Source organism: Eufriesea mexicana, unplaced genomic scaffold (genome assembly GCF_001483705.2).
Source record: "Eufriesea mexicana isolate 0111107269 unplaced genomic scaffold, ASM148370v2 scaffold294, whole genome shotgun sequence".
In the NCBI taxonomy this organism is placed as follows: Eukaryota; Metazoa; Arthropoda; class Insecta; order Hymenoptera; family Apidae; genus Eufriesea; species Eufriesea mexicana.
The window spans coordinates 1,768,098-1,785,396 of NW_016908489.1; the positions used below are offsets into that span (position 1 = coordinate 1,768,098).

A 17,299-nucleotide genomic window follows, 5' to 3' on the forward strand; every position below is an offset into this window, starting at 1 on the left:
TTAAATTATAAAATAATACATTTTATAAGCTCGTTCGTATGTTATTAATTACAAAATTAATAAATATTCAAAATTGGTGTTAATTGTTATACACTTAACTTACTAATTAAAGTTCATTTTTTATGTACTGAGAAAATTACCATTACCATAAACTATATCTTTTTTTAAAACAAAATATTATTAACACAGCCTTAAAAATACTGGAATAAAATATTGCTCTTTCAAAAGAAATATGATTTTGAAAGTACAATTTAATAGTTTACTTTTCTTTTGAAATATATCTATTTAAAATTGCTTCACTAGGATAGTCTGGAACTGATAACTGTCGAAATGCTTCATCATCTACAAAGCAAATTTCATGACCATCCTAAAAATATTTATAATTATTAAGAATATATATCCATTTGATTATATTTAGAAATGGAGTACACATACTGGATCAGCAAGAATAATAACTCTCACAGAAGCTTTTCCTGGAGTATCTAAAGTGATTAAGTCAGTCAATATTTTATATCCATTATCTTTGATCTTCTTCTGAATTTCTGGTTGTTCTGTATGAGGAACTGAAAATGCTATGCGTCCATAAGCTGCGGCATGATCAACTTCAGTACCTAATTAAACAATGGTTTGATATCTTACTACAAAAAAATATTCCTATCAAAATGTAAGTATTAGAGAGTATTATAAAATTGTTACCAATGTCTTCAAATTCAATCTGTGCTTGATCTTCACTATATCCTAATAATACACTTTTTTTAGTTTGGTTAAATACCTTTAAATTCAAAATATCTTTCCAATAGACAATAGTTTTTTGAAGGTTTGAACTAGATAAAGTAATTTTTTCTATAGGATCTGTTAGAGAAATACAATTTTACTTTAGTGTTATTTTAAAATTAATATTTCAAAATAGTTCTATATTAATACCTTTATTTAAAGGTTGTGGTTCATCAATAACATAATATTTGTAACCACCAGGTGCTTGTAAAACAAATTTTCCATTTTCTTCCTTCATAGGCCATCCATCTGAACGTGCTCTTTGAAGTGCTTCTCTAGATCGGATTGTTATCCCACCAAAATCATTTCCCATTTTATATTCTTTAATCCCATAATTGTAAGTTAATTCTATCACGAAATGAGTATCTTCTGTTCCATATCCTATCATAGTTTTGCTCCATCTATTCCCATATGGTCTACAGTATAAAAGTAAGATGTTCAATAATGAAAATTTGCACAAAATTTTTCATACAACTTTGTGTAGTACATTTGTAGATATAATTACATAATGAAAGAACATAATAAAAATCTATATAATTTAAATTAATTACTAACCCATTACAAGTTGCTTCACAACCTTCAGCAAATTCCTCATGACGTAACACCTACAATAAAGAACTTTCATGAAAATGGGTGCTGATTTGAATTATTGAACTACTAACCTTCATCCCAAGAATTTCACGATAAAATTTCGCTGTTAGTTTTCGATCTGGTATTTTAAATACATAATGTAACGCTCGGCCAGTAACCATTTTTAAAAATCTATTTTTATAGTTGTGTATGAAAATACACTCTTAATCTTTTAATGAACAATAATCTATAATAATAACAAATGATAATGATGATGAATAAAAGTAAATAATTATTGCTGATGAATAAAATATGGGATTTCTACGCTCCACAGTACTTATACAGACGGAACTTTTCCAAAGAATGAGTTAATACTTCGCAATTCTCACTGATGATTAATCATCAAGGATGGAATTAATCTTATGTATTTAATACAAGCATTTGTACTATACAATTATTTGTATTACATACCATATATTATTGTCGAAGTATCTACAAGCGATATGTTCTTATCAGCTTCTATAAAAAAAAATAACAAAATTTTTTCCTGATTAGTTTCTTATTTTATAAGATTGTAATAAAGGTGGCGCTAAAAACAAAAATTTAGTACAATTCAGGTCCACCATCAACGTCAGATCAACGTATTATGTATGGTAGCCATAATAGTAGCAGACGATACATTGGATAATGTCAAAATATATTCACTGTTTAAGCTTCCTACAGAATTAGGAACAATTGATTGTCTTTTTTTAAGTTAGAATATTGTAAAGTCTTATTTATTCAGAAGAATTTATAAATAGATATGATAGAAAATCTTGCAGCTAAATTATGTTTACTTTTACGGGAAGAAGCACATTCAGGTAATGATTGTAATGCATAATTCTTAAATAATATAAATTATAAGTATTTATAGAGAATTATAGAAGTTTTATATAACATTAACGTTGTAAATTGTAGTGTAAATGTTTGTTGGACAGCTATTTATATTTATATATTGTATCTAATATAGTTAAAATAAGATATATCTATAGAATGAAAACTTGATGTTTAGCCGAGCAATGGAAATTACTTGGTCAAGAAAAAGATGGATCTCTATTAGTTGGTTGGACAGAGGAAACTATAAAGAACAATATAAGCATATCATATACAGTTGTAGGCCATTACGACCGGATTAATGATAAGTTGCAGGTATGTTAATGTATATGAATATAAGCTTTTTCATAAAATAAAACTAAAAAATAATGTGATATAGGTATTGCATCAATTCTTAGAAGTTTTAAACATTGTACAAGCAACAATAAACCAAAATCGTACTGTTTTTGGATATGTGACAAAACAAAAAGTTTCTATAGATACAAGTGTAAAATCTCCTGTAAAGTCAGAAGCTACAAAAGAAAAAGAGGAGAATATATCAACTGAAGTTGAAATGTATGAAGCATTCATTGTTGAATTAAAAAGAAAAGAAGTAAAGGTACACGACTTGGATAAAAAAAAGTCTAAACAACTGAGAATTCAATTTTTATACAAAGAAAAGGAACATGAACAGTGGGATAAATTTTTATTATTAATTCATCAAGAATGTAAGAATTTATAATATTTATAAATTGCATTTAAATATTTTTTATGTATCACTAAATATAATTGTTTGATAATACAGGTATAATAATATACACCATAGTGTTTGATATATCTGTATCAGGATTTTATTCAATACAAGAATTAAAATCTGAGTCATTAGTTAAAGCATTTATTTGGGCTCAGTGGGATATGATAAACCAAGTTTTATATCATATACATCATAAAAAAATTCCAATAAGTTTAGTTTCTGAAGATGAAGAAGAAAAAGAAAACAAATCAGTAAGAACTAACCCAACACTCAGTGGTCTTCAATTTCATGATGAATTACCACATGAAACAGTGGTAAGTAAATTATTATAGTCTAATAATAGTTTCAATATATTTCAAATAATTTATTTCTTTTTTCTTAGCTAAATATACCATTGAATTTACCTCAATTATCAACTTCTTCCAACTGTGGAACATATGAAGATGATGTTATACCTTTGAGAGTTCATGATTGTTCTTTAGATCTCATTGTAGTGTCTGACTCTAAAGGAATGGTCTGTGTTTGTCACCATTACTTATATCGCCCAGTAAAATCACAACAGCATGTACTTAATTTATTGAGTGAATCTAATACAGTACACTTTGCATATTCTGTAACGCTTCTTCATCACAGTTGTGTGATACATTGTGTTATACCAGGCATACCGTGGTCTCATGCTAAACTTATACGACCAACGTTCGCAATATACGAACATCATTACATGGTTGTTCTTGTACCAGGTTTATTCACTCACCTTCTTGAAATTGGAACGAATCATGAACCATGTTGTCATATATTATGTGGTCCTTTAACTTCTCTTCCATCCCGTTCTTCTTATTTGGTACCATTGCTTGAATTAGAAATTAATAGCAAAGTAAACAAAAAGAAGTATGATACAATTTCTTTAGAAGGAAATAATACATCTCAGTCTAATACGAATATACTAACAATAGACTTACCTACATTGGATTTAGTACAATTAACAATTTCATCTGACTTTTTTATCGATGTATTTCGGAAAGAAGGTTCGACCGAAATACGCTTGGGCATACTACACTACTTTCTTTGTCATAGAAATGATCTGGATATTATTTCAGAATTAGTATGCACGATTGCAGAGAAACCTAGGTCGTTAGAAATTGTACGGTACATGCAAGAAATTCTTATCGGCGGTTCATATGCTTTAGTACAAAAAAATTTATTAGCAGATGCTATACCTCTATTGTCTTTACTACCTGTTACAACTATGGAAGATTACATAAGTTTTGAGATCAAAGTAAATGATTTAAGTATAACATTAAGTCATGAAAAACTTTGGAATACATCAGTAATGTTACTATCACCACAACAGAGGTTGATTCCTTATCGCAGTGACTTGTGGACTAGATTGTGGGATCAACTTAGTAAGAATAACGGAGATAAAACAAGATTTAAACCAAGCAAAATTGCAGAGAAATTATTAGTTTCTTTAGCATGTTATCAACCTGAAGCATTATCCAGATCCAGTACTCCAATGTCTCCAAGTGGAGGGTAACATTTTAGACAAATCTTCATTTAACCCAGTTAACTACATATATATTTGTCTTTAAACAAATTTGCATTTTAATTTCAGCAAGATACTTTTAATAATATAATTTTTATATTAATATGATACAGATTAATATAAATGAATGATATTTCAGATTAGTTGTGGCCACAGTATCTCTTGGAGATTTAACTAGTAATCGTAGTAATAAACTAATAGACTCCAGTTTACCATTTAACGAAACAGAAAGCTGTACTGCTTCCAAACAAGAACATATTGTATCTGTAAATTTACGGGAATTGTCCATGTACTTATTAAAACATGGTACTCAGACATCAATAACACATGTTAAAGGATCGTGTACTCCGTTACATGTTCATGCTATGGCAACCAGACATGTGGCAGCACAGTTAGAAACATCGCGGGCTCTATGTCAAATGTTATGCCGAGCAGCTAGCGTTGATCCGCGAATTGAACAAGAGCGTGGTTTTATTCTTGTGTAAATAGATTATTTGTGAATAAATATTGATAAGTTTTAACGATATTTTAATTAAAACAATTTTAGCGATCAGTTAGATGAAATAAGACGATGGCTACTGTTTATTCTGTTGGAGCGCTATAGACGCGCGATAGAAAGCATAGCATTTCCAGCACCACAGGGATTTACATCGTTTTTCACTTATCTTGGGTATAGAACTTTAAAATATTCGATGTTTTTACAATATGTACAAAGATCAGTATTTGAATTACAAGTTGATGTCAGCAAAATTATTATGGCTGGTACATTCTTTAATATGAAAATTTACTTTTACCTTAGCTTTTGATATTTAATCCACTTTCATTCAGTGATTTTTACAGATATCAGTGATACAAAAGAAAATGCTGTTCGTAAATTAGCTTTATTGTCTTTACTGCCAAGATCACGAGCGAAAAGGCTTTTAAATCAATGGTTACATCCTGTAAGTTTTATGTTACGAGCTCGTGAACACGCTGCGAGTATTTTATCTGGTGAGGTGTGCCAAACCCGTGGTAGAACATTGCAACACAAAAATCATCATAATGGTAAGAATAAGTAATTAATAAATTGCTAAACATTCCTTGATACTAATTTCTTATTAAATAAATTATATAAAGGTTTAGCGGCATTTCCTTCGGCAGATCGTTTATCTCCATTAGATACATTCCTTGATCTTCTTACAGCTAAAGGTATGAATTTGAAATTTAATAAATCTTACAGCTTGTTTTAATCATAAACTAACTTTATTTTATAGCTAGTCTAGCTGAATTAGATTTTGGCCTACTTATAGAAGCTACAGTAACATCTACAGAAGATTTTTTATAGGTAAATGTATTTCAATACCCTAGTTGTATTTGTAATCGAAAAAGTAGCGAATATAGTTATCCAGATATGCAAAGTGCCATTCAAAAACTATTTACTACTTATAAATACGTCATTTTTATTTTATTTTATAAATTTTCTTGTGTTCCTTTTTCTAAAGTTCTATATAATAAGTATTAAACAAAGTAGAATAAGTACATTTTACATATTCATGTAATTTAACATATTCACATTTTAAATCCAATTACTTAAGAATTAAATACACCGAAAAATAGGTTCTTACCGATGTTTTAAAATATTTTATATTTTACGATTATCTATAATGTTTATTGAACGCAGTTTATGAACTGGTTATTTTATGATATTACAAATTTAAATATAACTACATTCTTGTTTTTTTGTATATATTAACTTTTACTAGTTGAATACTTGTTACTACATTACCATACTTTTATATTAATGTTATTAATTAATTAATTAGAAGTTTATGTGTGATTTTATGTACTTATATCAATTCATCAATATGCATTATACATCACATTGTATGTTATATATATATATTTTATGTCATTAAATAATTTTTAAGTTATAGTACGAATAAGTTAAAAAAATTTTATAAAATGAATTGTAATCTTCTGTGTACCTTTTTTATGTGAAAAGTATTGTTAACAAAACTACATATCAAAAGATATGTACAAATATACAACAGTATTAATAATTTTTATGTAAAAGTGAATATAAATGTTTATAAAATGATCCACTGTTTTAATATGCATTACATTTGTGTAATATTTGTTACAAAATCTTATATTTAAAAAAAAGAAAAAATGTTATTTCGATGTTACGCGCTTTCATTTAAAATTATCTTTTATCTTTATCTTAATTGTTTTATGAAATGCTATTGAAAGATAATTATAAAGGCCATTTTCAATCAAAAATAAGCTTATCGGATTTTAAACTCGTTCACTGGCTGAATCTAAGCTCCAAAGGAAAAGACCAATGGCGTTTGTTTATCGCTAATACTACATAGCGTTGCAATCTTAAATGAAAAGCGGTCATTCTCCCCCCATTAAAATATTTCCCCCTCTCTCCCCACCTGTAAGTACTACTAGCAGAATAACATCGTCAGCGGTCAGCCATTGTCGTGAGATGTGAAGATTTTTTTCATCAGAAATCAAGATCAAAAGTTGAGCAATTATTGCACATTGAAATTAAAGCACATTGACGCTGAAATGCATACAATTCCGGAATTAGGTACAAGTGTACCAGCATTTCTTGCCAAACTTTGGAAATTGGTTGAAGATCCTGAAACTGACGACCTTATTTGTTGGTCACCCGTAAGTACTTTTATTTTGTTATTCGTTTATAATCCCTTCGTTTTCATATAAAGTATATGATAGAAGTTCCAATGAAGCGCATAATACTTTTTACCACGATGACAATTAATTATTCATAATTCTAATGTCGTATGAATAAACGAGTTAAACGTAAGTTAAACGTTGACCTCCACAGTATACATTTTTACGTACACAACCTATATTTCGCATGCATCCAACATCGCTATAATTTATTCCGTTTTTACTGGGACAATTATATATTGTATTATTTTAATAATCATGCTTTTTTTTTTATTGAATATCACAAATTTGATTTGAATAAATTGTATAAATCGTGAATGAGTAGTTTTTGCAACAACGATACATATTAATCGCAAAGTAATATTTAAATAAATACTTCTTATAAGATACTTGTAATTATCTTTTTAAAACTTATACATTTCTATAAATTATTTAACATGAACAATTTCTAGTAATGAAATGAATATTCAACTTTAAATTTCTTTATATTTTAAATATTTTATTTATATTAATGTTGTATTAAAATATCATTTATATGAAGATTGTTCTAGTTATTAAAGATACATGTTAAATTTTCATTGCTTTTTTGTCTTTGCTTTAATCTTTAATATACTATATGTTTCATAAAATAGTTTAAATAATACATTTTATATACATTACAATAAATGTTAATATTTGTGTGCAAATGCGGTATAATATATATGTTATATGATTATTTTACTTTTATGGTATCTATTATATGTTATAATATGCTTTAACCATAAAAAATGTTAATACCTTGTAAATTATTTAAAAGAAAGATTATTATATGTTAGTTATTTATTTTAGAATGGAAGAAGTTTCTTCATTAGAAATCAAGCACAATTTGCTAGAGAATTATTACCACATTATTACAAACACAATAACATGGCCAGCTTTGTCAGGCAATTAAATATGTGTAAGTAATAATATATAACATTTAATGTATGTATTAATTTAATATTACATATACTGGTATCGTATTGTTTATTAAATATGTACATATATTTTCAAGATGGTTTTCACAAAAAGGTATCTGTTGAACTTGGTGGTTTAAAATGTGATAGAGATGAAATGGAATTTGCACATCAGTTCTTTTGTAAAGGACATCCATATCTTGTAGAGCACATTAAAAGAAAAGTAAGTACTTTCATAACTATATGAAGTTTTTATAAATTAAAAATATTTATATATTTATCATAATTTTTTAGATTGCATCTAGTAAAGGACAAGATCCAGCACTTACACCCATTAAACCAGAATTAATGAATAAAATGCTTACTGAAGTGAGAAGTATGAGAGGTCGTCAAGAACATTTAGATTCAAGGCTTGGAGCCATGAAAAGGGAGAATGAAGCATTATGGAGAGAATTAGCAATGCTCAGACAAAAGCATCTGAAGCAACAGCAAATTGTTAATAAGCTTATACACTTTCTAGTTACTTTGGTACAGCCTTCAAGAAGTGGTGGTCTGTCTGTTAAAAGAAGATACCCATTAATGATCGACGATTCTAATCGTCAACGTAGTAAACAGCCGAAATTATCAAAGGTAATTATATATATTTTATTAAATATTCGTACTTAATTCTTTAAGGTACATTCATATATATTAGATAAATTACACTTTTATTTTCAGTCACAAGCATCTCCTGCAGGGCCTGTAATTCACGAGCTTGATGCATCAGAACCAGATTTGGAATCAGCATACATTGTTGCAGAGTATGTAGTATGCTCCATCATAAATTTAATTATTTTTATTGACATAAAATAATTATCTTTCTTCATGTTTAGAATGTTAGAAGGACATCCAAATCCAGCTATTGAAAGCCCAGAACATAATAACACATCAATAATAGAAGATAACAATATGGAAACAGTTCATTTAATTGATGATTCTGTTCAATTACAAGATGATATGCAACTTGTTAATCCACAAGAAATTGACACTAAGAAAAAACGTGGATGTAAGGGTAAAAAGAAGTAAGTTAAATAAATTATCATATTATTCTAATCATGAATTTGCCCATTGACATAAGTGACGTATACGTCATGTACAATCTTTCAATTTTGGAATTAGAAGATGGAATTTTGCATGATAAACACAAGTAAATATCAATATTTGTAATCTTATAAAGAAGTAATTTCACGTTTCCATTTTGCTTCTTTTTTTTATTGAGTCTAGGAAAATAATGAAAAAGACAATTATAACATTTTTTACACATTCCAATTATTCTCCATGCATGGAATGTTTTAAATAATTAACTTTGTGAAATTAAAATTTATATTCTATTTGCTTCAATGAAAAACACAGGGGCATAGATTATAATCTTTTCAAACATATACTACAATAACTTCATTAATGACATTTAATACTAAAATTAAATTGCACGTGTATATATCACAATTTAATTATAGCCATTTAAAACATTGATCAGGGAAATTTGATAAATGATTTCTTTTTCATAGTTCATAAGATTAATTCGTTTTTTATTATTATTCATATCATTGCAATTTAAATATTGCCAGGAGGAAAAACAAGGTGCCGGTCAAAATTTTGATCCCATCAACGGAGAATGGAGAAGAACCGAGGTTAACATTTTTCTCTTGTCGTCATTTGGTGTTGGTGTTCATACTTCTCTAGAAATTATTTTTAAACAGTATCGCAATTTTGCTTACTTTCATTTTTTTGCATGAACGTTCGGCAATATTGCGATAATATTCTTTTTTGAAAGCGTTTCTTATTCAAATAGTTGGTACTAAAAGGACTTTTCCTTAGTCTGCCAGTCTTTCAACTATCAGTAGTTGCTTTTTTTTTCAAACTTTATGTTAAATATAATTTCAAAGAATTAAAACAGATTTAAAGAAAGTTAAAGTCTCGAAAATATTGATTTGGTAGCTTGTTACTTTTATAAGAGAAGTCTTGTTAATCCTTGGTTGAATTACTTGTATTTAATTCCAATATTGTTTACCATACAGTACTGTCATTAGCAACATCATTTCATATTAATATTAGTCTTTTTTTTTTATTTATGTATTACTTATGCCTCTGAGTATATTTGTTGGTATATTAATTGTTGTAGTTAATTTTATGATAAACCTTAATTTATTTTATTATATAAAATACATTGTGAAATTCATTTTTCATCTTTGTCATCCAAATATAGGCATATATACATATATATATATATATATATACATGTGCATGAAAGATTATTTTAATCTATATAAAGTATTTACATTCTCACAGCCTACATAGAATTTGCAAAATATGTCTCAAAATATGTATTGTTAATACATCTTGAAATTTATTCCATGCATGATTGTTCTTTTAAAATTTATATATATAATACTTCGTTTATACTTGTATTTGGTACGTATGATAAATATAATTCTATATGATCTTCAGATCATGCAAGTAGTTTTTATTAAAATCAATTTTTTAATATTATAAGTGGTTTTTGAAAAAAAATCAAACTAAATTGACCATATTTATATTTTAAATCACAGAAATGATTTATATGGTGAAATATAAAGGAATGAGTATATTTAAAATACTTTTCCAAATTTTTTATATTATCAAAATTAAGCAATATTAATTTTTCTTAGAAAGTAACAATCATTCTTTAACTTTCTTGTTCATATATATTTCACATATATGCACCACTTTACTATACTAGTCTGTTTTCCTCTTTGTTATGTAGATTTCTTTACAAAAATTTATATTACTATGTATTAAAAACTGACTAATATTATATTAGAAGCATGTTCTTGTATAATGCTTTAAATTCATCTGTGTATGCTCTTGCAATACTTCCATCAATCAGAAATGTAGTCAAGAATGTGTTTAAAAGCAGATTATGGCACAGCAACGATTCTAAAAACTCAAGAAAACGAAGATTGGCAACTGCTTATCTCACTTTTTTAGGGAAGAAACACATGTGCTTGAAATGCCATTAGAGGGTTCGCCAGTGACGATCGCTTTGCTGGAAAATAAACCAGTTTCGAAGCCAATACCTGTAGCGACTGTGCGTAGCTCAAAACTTGCAGCAATGGCTGCTAATATGAATAAAACTACCGATACAGAACAGGAGCTCGATTTGGATACAACAGACATGGAGGAAGATGTTCAAGATAATGATCCAACTTTGGTGAAACTTGAAGACATTTTGATAGTACCGGAAATCATTAACGAAGATGTTGAGAATAATGAGAACACTGAATTTAGTGAGAATAATGGAAATTCTGAAACAAGCGAAAATGATATTGCGTTTGATCAATTTAAGAAAGTAGACGCTAACACAGAACAGAATAACAGAAGAGATTCTTACACAAATGGCGCAGAAAAACGTTCGGAGCAGGATAAAATCAACTGCAATGGAGAAGGCACAAGCAATACAAAACATTTATCTTTGAGTTGCATCATTCCCTCTGGCATGTCTGATGCTACTTACAGGTTAGGATCAATGTAAGTTCAACACAGATCATGGGTAAAAAATGTTGAATGCAGCACATTCCATTTATTTATAATGGAAATTCTTAATCAGAAGACAGAGGTGGGAACCAACCAATTTATCTCTATTTGCATTACAATCTGAGAGGTTTCAAATAATAACACTTCACTAATAATAACATATGACTTTTTATTAGATTTCTAAAAGGTTGCCTTTGATCTAGGGATTTCACAATATTCCATAGAACCTGAAGAGTAAAGGATTCCTTGGTATCATCTTTTTCATATTTTCCAAATTATTACAATTTTTTTTTTATTAATTTTTACATGTTTATTTAATTTCAAAAGCAGCAAAAATCTAGTGTTCAGCTTCTCTTAATCTTAATAGAGCTTTATTCCGAATAGAACAAAATTTTATTAATATAGATTTAGATATTAAATTATGTTTGTATTAATTGGATCTATATTTGTATAATTTATTTTATTCAAAATAATTTCTCTCTTTAATCAAAGAAGTTGTAAGTTAGATTTTTGAGATGTGATATATAAAATTATTTTTACCTTATATATACATATATATTAAATATATTTGGTAATTGTAGTGTTATAATTATTAGATCCTTGGTTATGCAGTTTATCATATGATACATTTGTTGTTCTATTATTTGTCTTGTTCCCTGGTTTTCAAAGGTCAATTTGGTTTGAATATTTCTCAATATAGACTACTGCATTGTTTAAAATTATTGATACAAAACGTTTTTAAAATCGAACACTGCAATATTGCCAATGTTTTATTAATATTGGATAAGACTAAAAAAAAGTATGCAACCAATCTCTTTCTTGTGAATTTCTTTATTACTTGATTGCACAAGCAGTAGTCATAAAACAATTACTAACTTTTATTCTGCTTCAAATAGTTATTGTTTTATTTTATTATTACAGTCATTATTAGTATTAACATAATGAAATATTTAATTTAATAAAGAAAGGATAAAGTATATTAATCTGCTTGTGGAGTCATTCAAACAAATAGAAAGATTGTACGTTTCAGGGTGAATATTGAAAGGATTTACATCGCTTTTGCTTTTTGGTCCATAAAGTGTGGATAAATTTCAGTGTTTTTTTACATTTTGATCTACTTTGAATAATTCTGTATAGGGAGGAAATGGATAATCATCTTGAATCAATGCAAACAGAATTGGACAATCTCCGTGATATTCTACGAGGCGAGGGTTATAGCATCGACGCAAATACACTCTTGGGTGTAAGTGTTAAAGAATTTATGAAAAGTTTTCTGTTTATTAATTAATGTATGTTTTCAGTTATTTGGAGCAGATGATCCAATGTCGTTTGGTATGCCAGTTAATCCAGAATTAAATCCACATTCTGAAAAAGAAGAGGATGATCACACTAATGGTAAAATTTGTATATTGCGATTCATAATACTTTAAATATTGTTGAAAATATAACTGTATGTATATTTTAATTTGTTTGTAGTTACAGAAAACATTAATGGAACAGGTGGTGGTGAACTTATGGCATACAATCCTACTCCAAACTTGTTAGATTTTGACGATGACATTTTTTTGAATGCCGCATCTCCTGTAACGAGCACAGCGGGTGATACAGCTACAACCAGTCTTTATAACTCGGATCCCCTCGATTTGGAGGATAACAAAGTTTCACTCCTCAATTCATTAACGAATGATGTAAATACTTCATCGTAAAGTCTCATTCCTATGGTAAGTCCTATATTGATCTTTAATACATTTAATAAGCAATCATTTTGTTTAAAAATAAAAGTAAAGAAATATTTTTCATTCTTGTGTTACAGAAAATAATTATCCATACATTAACAATATGCAATTTTTTGGTATATATCAATTTTAAGTTATTAGTGATTTTAAGTTCTATTAAAAAAATTAGTGTTTATCGGGTAGTTGGTCACTTAACGCATCTTTGTTGAAACAAATTACGATTTTTTACGTCGAGATTGTCCTCCGAGGTTCAACCTCTTTCAAAAAAAAAAAATTGTCTTAGGATAGATTTTTTTGCAGGTTCAGATCACTGTTGCGTCCAATGCTTTGGTTTCAGTATGTTTTATTCTCGATGGATCATCACGAGCATGCTCTCTCTTTCTCTCTCTCTCTCTCTGTCGCTCTCGGTGTATTTTGATGACCAAATAAGCAACGAGCTTGTAATGTACAGACAAAAGTACTTATACCTGAGGAGAATGCGGTCTCGATATATGCGATCAATGATTCCATCGGTTTATGGAGGACAATAAATGACTAAAAACTACTGGAGCGCATAAAATCCTCTGGATTTGCTGCTATATATATATAGATAGATATATATAGAAAGATGATAAAGTTTGTTTGTTACAGTAACTTTTTTTATGAATTAACTTTAATGTTATGTCTATTCATAGTACATATTATTACACTATCGGTAAAAATGTGAGAGTGAAATTATTCATTTACCGATGTATTTTATAACTGTAAATATTTTTTTCGTTTTTTTATGTATATAATTCCATCGAATATAATTTTTTTTATTACAAAGATGCGCAAGCACGTTATAGTGACTAACGTTTCTTGTAGATTGTACAATGCAAACTTAAAGTTCCTGTGTAACTTATGTCAAAAAAGTATCGTAATATTTATTGCGCATTTTTTTTAACAACTTGAACAGAAACCGTAGAAATGCAGCAAAGTAAAACTTATTAAATGCATCAATTAGGTTTCTGTATATTTTTGTCATTTGTAATTTTTAGCGATCTTATTATTTATGGGAAACTGAGTGTCGTTTCGCACGAAAATTCATCTACGTAAATAATAAAAAAAAAAGTATATACGAAATTCGTATTTTTTGTACTGAATTCTTTCAACAAGAAAGGGCAGTTATATGTATACACATTGCTCTTGTAGATCAAGGTATACTGTAAGGGAAAGAAAAAAACGCCACGAGCGAATTTTATACTTTTATAATAAAAGCTCTCAACGTTAACATGCTTAAAATATTAATTAATATTTATTTGTAGACGTCGATTCATTGTACATAAAACAATATTTATTTTTTCTTATGTTCGTAAATACACGCTTAGGTTGCGATGATATTGTAATACTTATGATGAATTTGTTGCATCAAACCCTTTATGATTATATTAAAATATAAACATATTATCGTTTTAATCTTTTTGAATTATAAAAAAAACATGTGTACTTATTATAATACACAATATAGTCTACTTTATTTTCTATATTAGAAAATTACATGCTTGAAACAATTTGTTTTTTATACAGGTCATAAGTATTATTTGTGATTATAATATTCCTTTGTTTTAAAAGCACATGGTAAAACTGATTATATTTAATTAAATACTTCTAAAATAAATATGTGAATGCTTTTTCAATTCTTTTTTGCATTACTATTTACCTAAATTTGCAGTGATTGTACATATGTTGATACATACTCTTACATCTTAAAATTTATTTGATCTACAAGTTATAATTCATAAATTATTGCTGATTACCAAAAAATACGGATCTTTTCTTTTTTTATGTTATGTTTATTTCAAATGTATCACTGAAACACTATAATTTGTTATTTACGATTTTTGTTAAAAAATTTCTTCGAATTTGAAAGCAAATTTTTATACTAACAAAACTAGTTCCATATGTTTTCAGCTAATTATTCTGCAGCAATTGGATACTTCGTTATTTTATCTATTTAGCTTAACAAAAAAAATATTCTTTATCAGGCTAAAATTAACCAAAAGCAAAACACAAATTATCTATACCTATTAAAAAGTGAAATCTGTAGGAAAAATCTGTGGACGGATCGTTGATATTTCAATTACACTTAAGTAAAGGTATTATCCGATATTGTACAGTTCATCAATATTTCCATGACGTATTTTATACATGTAACGAAATTGTATTTTATACATATTTATTAGCAGTATTTAATCTTAAAATTCCTTTTTTGTTCTTCCAAGCATGCTGAAGAATATTTTTAATTAAAAAAAAATTTTTTTTGAATAAAATAAAGAAGATTGAAGAAATTCGTCCACTAACTAAGGCTACTACTAGTATTTATAGACTTCCACTTTTTCTATTCATAAATATATATAATTATTTTTTTATTTTAGCCTTGGAGGAAAGACTGCTGGATTTTTAATTACCTTATTGGTAATATCTTCGTTTTAATTAACGAATGCGATACTACTGTGAGCGCTATAACAAGTTTAGTATATGGAGGGAACGATAGAAAGAATTAAAGAGATGTACACAGTGATTCGTGCTTAAAATTCCTTGAAGATGAAAGTAAACAACGTAAAGAACCAAACGATATAAATCTAGGGATTGGAAGGAACACTTTATCTTCACGTCGATGATAATAAAAACTATGCGAATGAAAAAAGCGTATTCCTCGAAATGTTGTTAAAAAAAATACGTAGCGTTTAAAAAATGAGAATGCACGCGTCATATATGCATTAAGAAAGGACTACAATTTCCATTTTCACCAATTTGTATATAATCACGCAGGATTGTTGCATCGATAAAGAGATGTAGTAGGATGTTTTCTAAAAATATCCATCACCTAAAGAGTAACAATTTTTTTACATAGTGTGTGTGTACACAGTATTAGAATATAAATTAATTAATTTTACGTGGAGCAAAGTGTATGCCAGAACATACACAAATATATGTATATATAAATCTATATATATATATATATGCAAAAAATGAAAGCGTGTTAAAGGTATAAAATTTATTTAATAATGCCATCATATTTTTCCGTAACTGTTCTTTCAATACGGTACAAAATTTAAATGAAGGTAAAACATGATAACACAATCTAAGATTTCAGTGTCCAAATACTACAGTACTGTCGCTGCCCTTATGTTGTATTACACTTATATTTAATTTTTTTTAAGTATTTCAAGTTTCATCTTCAGCATATCAAAAACTGTGAATTTAATAACATTAATCAGAATATATCCTTAATAAATTTTTCAAGTAAATTAAAAAATGAAAGGGAATAATAGTATAAAGTAGATATTCAGAGTATTTGTATAATCAGAATACTTAATTAAACGATTAATTTATATTTTTACTGTATAAAGAAACACCATTTTTTTATTTGCAATTTAAAATAAAAATTATGTTTGTTCAGTTATTTTTATGCAGTAGGTAGTTTAAACATAAATATCAACTATGAGCTTTTGCAAAACACTGAAATCTTAGTATTAACTCTTTAAAAGAAGAATTGATAATTTGAGTTTGTGTATATCAGAAAATAATATAAACAAAATAGTATACTATAATTTTTTTTGCCAGATTAACATATTATTTTAATTTAGTAATAAGTAGAATTTTTTATATTCATTTGCCAAGATAAACAGTTTGTATTGCATTACAAATTTATAAAGAAGTTAGCGTATGTTATATAATTCCATGTACAGTGAAGTGTCAACCATACATTTATGTTTCTTACTTTTCCTTTTCATATCTTGAAAAGAATTTCTACATATTTTATAATCTCTCAGATTTAACACACATTTACATTATTAATCTATGTGTTAACATCAGAATTTTCTTTTCTTTTTTTCTAACTATTAAATGTTTTAATTAATTTACAATGTAATATGTTAAA

The 17,299-nt window shown here is 27.5% G+C and overlaps 3 protein-coding genes across 6 annotated transcripts; 2 read left to right on the forward strand and 1 right to left on the reverse strand.

The window, feature by feature from the left end:
- Window positions 1-51: 51 nt before the first annotated feature.
- LOC108555964 (glyoxalase domain-containing protein 4) lies at window positions 52-2,018 on the reverse strand. The gene is made up of 8 exons (XM_017911854.1): window positions 1,955-2,018; window positions 1,816-1,863; window positions 1,437-1,591; window positions 1,330-1,379; window positions 925-1,190; window positions 697-852; window positions 436-611; window positions 52-367 (listed from the first exon to the last, which is right to left on the reverse strand). Exons 3-8 carry the CDS (start codon window positions 1,524-1,526, stop codon window positions 260-262), a joined length of 846 nt encoding a protein of 281 aa, XP_017767343.1. The 5' UTR covers window positions 1,527-1,591; window positions 1,816-1,863; window positions 1,955-2,018; the 3' UTR covers window positions 52-259.
- Window positions 2,013-5,832, forward strand: pigeon (gamma-secretase activating protein pigeon). The gene is made up of 10 exons (XM_017911855.1): window positions 2,013-2,204; window positions 2,396-2,532; window positions 2,597-2,924; window positions 3,002-3,264; window positions 3,333-4,480; window positions 4,633-4,974; window positions 5,041-5,255; window positions 5,334-5,537; window positions 5,610-5,681; window positions 5,747-5,832. The coding sequence occupies exons 1-10, from the start codon at window positions 2,147-2,149 to the stop codon at window positions 5,815-5,817; spliced, it is 2,838 nt and encodes a 945-aa protein (XP_017767344.1). The 5' UTR covers window positions 2,013-2,146; the 3' UTR covers window positions 5,818-5,832.
- A 1,110-nt stretch (window positions 5,833-6,942) lies between these two features.
- LOC108555967 (heat shock factor protein) lies at window positions 6,943-16,313 on the forward strand. 4 transcript variants are annotated; one of them, XM_017911857.1, is made up of 12 exons: window positions 6,943-7,151; window positions 8,001-8,109; window positions 8,206-8,330; window positions 8,402-8,737; window positions 8,825-8,907; window positions 8,980-9,168; window positions 9,715-9,777; window positions 11,114-11,653; window positions 12,797-12,902; window positions 12,961-13,054; window positions 13,136-13,380; window positions 15,792-16,313. In XM_017911857.1, the coding sequence occupies exons 1-11, from the start codon at window positions 7,047-7,049 to the stop codon at window positions 13,363-13,365; spliced, it is 1,980 nt and encodes a 659-aa protein (XP_017767346.1). In that variant the 5' UTR covers window positions 6,943-7,046; the 3' UTR covers window positions 13,366-13,380; window positions 15,792-16,313. The 4 variants fall into 4 exon arrangements, with proteins under 4 accessions (XP_017767346.1, XP_017767345.1, XP_017767347.1 ...); XM_017911856.1 differs by lacking the exon at window positions 15,792-16,313 and adding an exon at window positions 13,696-13,943; XM_017911858.1 differs by lacking the exon at window positions 15,792-16,313 and adding an exon at window positions 13,696-13,943 and having other exon boundaries at window positions 11,114-11,641.
- The last annotated feature ends 986 nt before the right edge of the window (window positions 16,314-17,299 follow it).

Excerpts from the sequence above, each read along its gene's own strand:
- LOC108555964 (XM_017911854.1), bottom strand. The coding sequence starts at position 1,526 with ATGGTTACTGGCCGAGCGTTACATTATGTATTTAAAATACCAGATCGA. Across the intron at positions 1,380-1,436 it reads GTGAAATTCTTGGGATGAAG|GTGTTACGTCATGAGGAATT; the intron begins GTTAGTAGTTCA and ends TCTTTATTGTAG. Across the intron at positions 1,191-1,329 it reads TGTGAAGCAACTTGTAATGG|ACCATATGGGAATAGATGGA; the intron begins GTTAGTAATTAA and ends TTTATACTGTAG.
- pigeon (XM_017911855.1), top strand. The coding sequence starts at position 2,147 with ATGATAGAAAATCTTGCAGCTAAATTATGTTTACTTTTACGGGAAGAA. Across the intron at positions 2,533-2,596 it reads GGATTAATGATAAGTTGCAG|GTATTGCATCAATTCTTAGA; the intron begins GTATGTTAATGT and ends AATGTGATATAG. Across the intron at positions 4,481-4,632 it reads CCAATGTCTCCAAGTGGAGG|ATTAGTTGTGGCCACAGTAT; the intron begins GTAACATTTTAG and ends ATGATATTTCAG.
- LOC108555967 (XM_017911857.1), top strand. The coding sequence starts at position 7,047 with ATGCATACAATTCCGGAATTAGGTACAAGTGTACCAGCATTTCTTGCC. Across the intron at positions 9,778-11,113 it reads GAGAATGGAGAAGAACCGAG|GGAAGAAACACATGTGCTTG; the intron begins GTTAACATTTTT and ends TCACTTTTTTAG. Across the intron at positions 13,055-13,135 it reads AGAGGATGATCACACTAATG|TTACAGAAAACATTAATGGA; the intron begins GTAAAATTTGTA and ends ATTTGTTTGTAG.